General features: G+C 62.1%; 1 protein-coding gene across 7 annotated transcripts in view; it reads left to right on the top strand.

Annotated features, from left to right (window-relative positions):
- The window catches only part of LOC108293979 (regulator of telomere elongation helicase 1), a 38,820-nt gene that overhangs the window by 3,554 nt on the left and 33,353 nt on the right, over nucleotides 1-1,913 (top strand). For all 7 annotated transcript variants that reach the window (XR_005197870.1, XM_017515666.2, XM_037733923.1 and 4 more), the window contains exons 5-6: nucleotides 345-426; nucleotides 627-687. Coding sequence is in view for 6 of the 7 variants with exons in the window: in XM_017515666.2 (XP_017371155.2) it covers nucleotides 345-426; nucleotides 627-687 (143 nt within the window). In the remaining variant the exon portion in view is untranslated. The remainder of the gene's footprint in view (nucleotides 1-344; nucleotides 427-626; nucleotides 688-1,913) is intronic.

Raw genomic sequence — 1,913 nt, forward strand, 5'->3', positions numbered from 1 at the left:
GGGCCCGAGGTGTGTGTGCTGGGCTCCCACCCACGTGCCCTCTCCCACGGGGCCCGAGGTGTGTGTGCTGGGCTCCCACGCACGTGCCCTCTCCCACCGGGCCCGAGGTGTGTGTGCTGGGCTCCCACCACGTGTCCTTACACACCGGGCCCGAGGCGTGTGTGCTGGGCTCCCACCCACCTGTCCTCTCCCACCGGGCCTGAGGCGTGTGTGCTGGGCTCCCACCCACGTGTCCTCTTCCACCGGGCCTGAGGCGTGTGTGCTGGGCTCCCACCCACGTGTCCTCTCCCACCGGGCCTGAGGTGTGTGTGCTGGGCTCCCACCCATGTGTCCTCTCCCACCAGGCCTAAGGTGTGTGTGCTGGGCTCCCGGGAGCAGCTGTGCATCCACCCTGAAGTGAAGAAGCAGGAGAGTAACCACATGCAGGTGGGCTTCTGGGCCCCCTCCGTGGCTCAGGATCCCGTGAGGCGAGTGCTGCTGGGTGTCCAGAGCCCCAGGCTCTGCTCCCGCTGGGATAGGGTTTGAAGTACACCCGGGGGACTGCAGGGGAGGACCTGGTGGGTGGAGGCTGTTTCGGGTCCCTTCTCAGCCGTGCTCCAGCCGCCCACTTGCCCTTTCTCCCCCAGATCCACTTGTGTCGAAAGAAGGTTGCAAGTCGCTCCTGTCATTTCTACAACAACGTGGAAGGTACGAGCAGCTCATGGCGGCTGGGGTCGGGTTGGAGTGTGTGAGCCTCTCAGGTGGAGCTTGGTGGGGCCGGGGCTGGTGGGACCAGGGTCGGTGGGACCAGGGTGTGGGATTCAAGTGTGTGAGTCTCTCAGGGCAGAGCTCTGTGGTGTCACGGCCTGGTCGTGCTTGCCCGGTGGGATGGCCAATGCGGTCGTGTACCTGGGCCCTGTCTTCTGACTCGAGGCTCCTGTATGGAAGTGCTCACACAGTGGTCCAAGACAGCCAGCTGGCAAGACTGCCTCTGACTGGTGCCTGGGGTCGTGGGTTTTGCAAAGGCTCCCTCCGTTTCCTGATGAGGGGCTTCCTGCACCTAAAGTGTTGGTGCAAACAGCAGGGTTTTGCTGAATACCTTCTTTCTCTTCAGGGAGCCTGGGATTTTGTTGCTCGCCCAGCAGTGGGTGCTCCCGGGACGGGCCCTCATACCATTCTGGGAGGGAGTCCTGGAAGCTGTGTCTGACCTCCCCCGACCCTGCCCCATGTGTCTTTTTCCTGTGCTGAGGTTGTTGTGTGTTCCCTTGCTGCAAAAAATTACAGCCCCAAGTGTGACTCCAGGCTGAGTCCTGTGGGTCCCACACAGGAGGCCCTGGGGCTTCTTCCAGAGACAGGATGAGTGAGTGAAAGGGACCTACCTGGGGCGGCCACAGCCTGTCAGAGGCCGGGGGTGCTTTTCCGCCCACGTGGCTGTCCCTCGGGTGTGTCAGGGGCTTCTGGGGCTCATCACAGGGTCCCAGAGGCAGTGGCAGGGTGAGCCCCTGTCTGGTGCCCTTGGTGTTTTCTGTGACCTGAGGTGGCATGTCTGCAGTCGCTGGGGCCTGGGCTTCTGTGGGATCAGGGTTCCCTGTTTCCTGCCTTGGGGTTGGGGCTTGAGCCCTGGCTGACGTGGCCCTAGAGTGTAGAAGGCGGCGGTGGTCCTGTAGGCTGCCATCTGCAGGATGTTTGACGAGTGCTCAGTGTACCAGGACTGGGGACCCTGAAGCTGCCGTGGCATCTAGGATGGCGCTTCCCTGCCAGGGGCGGAGCTGGGTGGTCCCTCATGACCCATCACCAGGCGTTTCTGGGCCCTGCCCCTTGAAGAGACAGGGTAGATGGAACCTGGCCCTGCAGGGAGACCCCGCTTGCTGAGGCGTGTTCTGTGTGTGGCCTTCTTGTTTGCTGTTTTTTTTTTTTTTTTTTTTTTTTTTTTT

Source organism: Cebus imitator, unplaced genomic scaffold (genome assembly GCF_001604975.1).
Source record: "Cebus imitator isolate Cc_AM_T3 unplaced genomic scaffold, Cebus_imitator-1.0 Scaffold555, whole genome shotgun sequence".
Taxonomy (NCBI): domain Eukaryota; kingdom Metazoa; phylum Chordata; class Mammalia; order Primates; family Cebidae; genus Cebus; species Cebus imitator.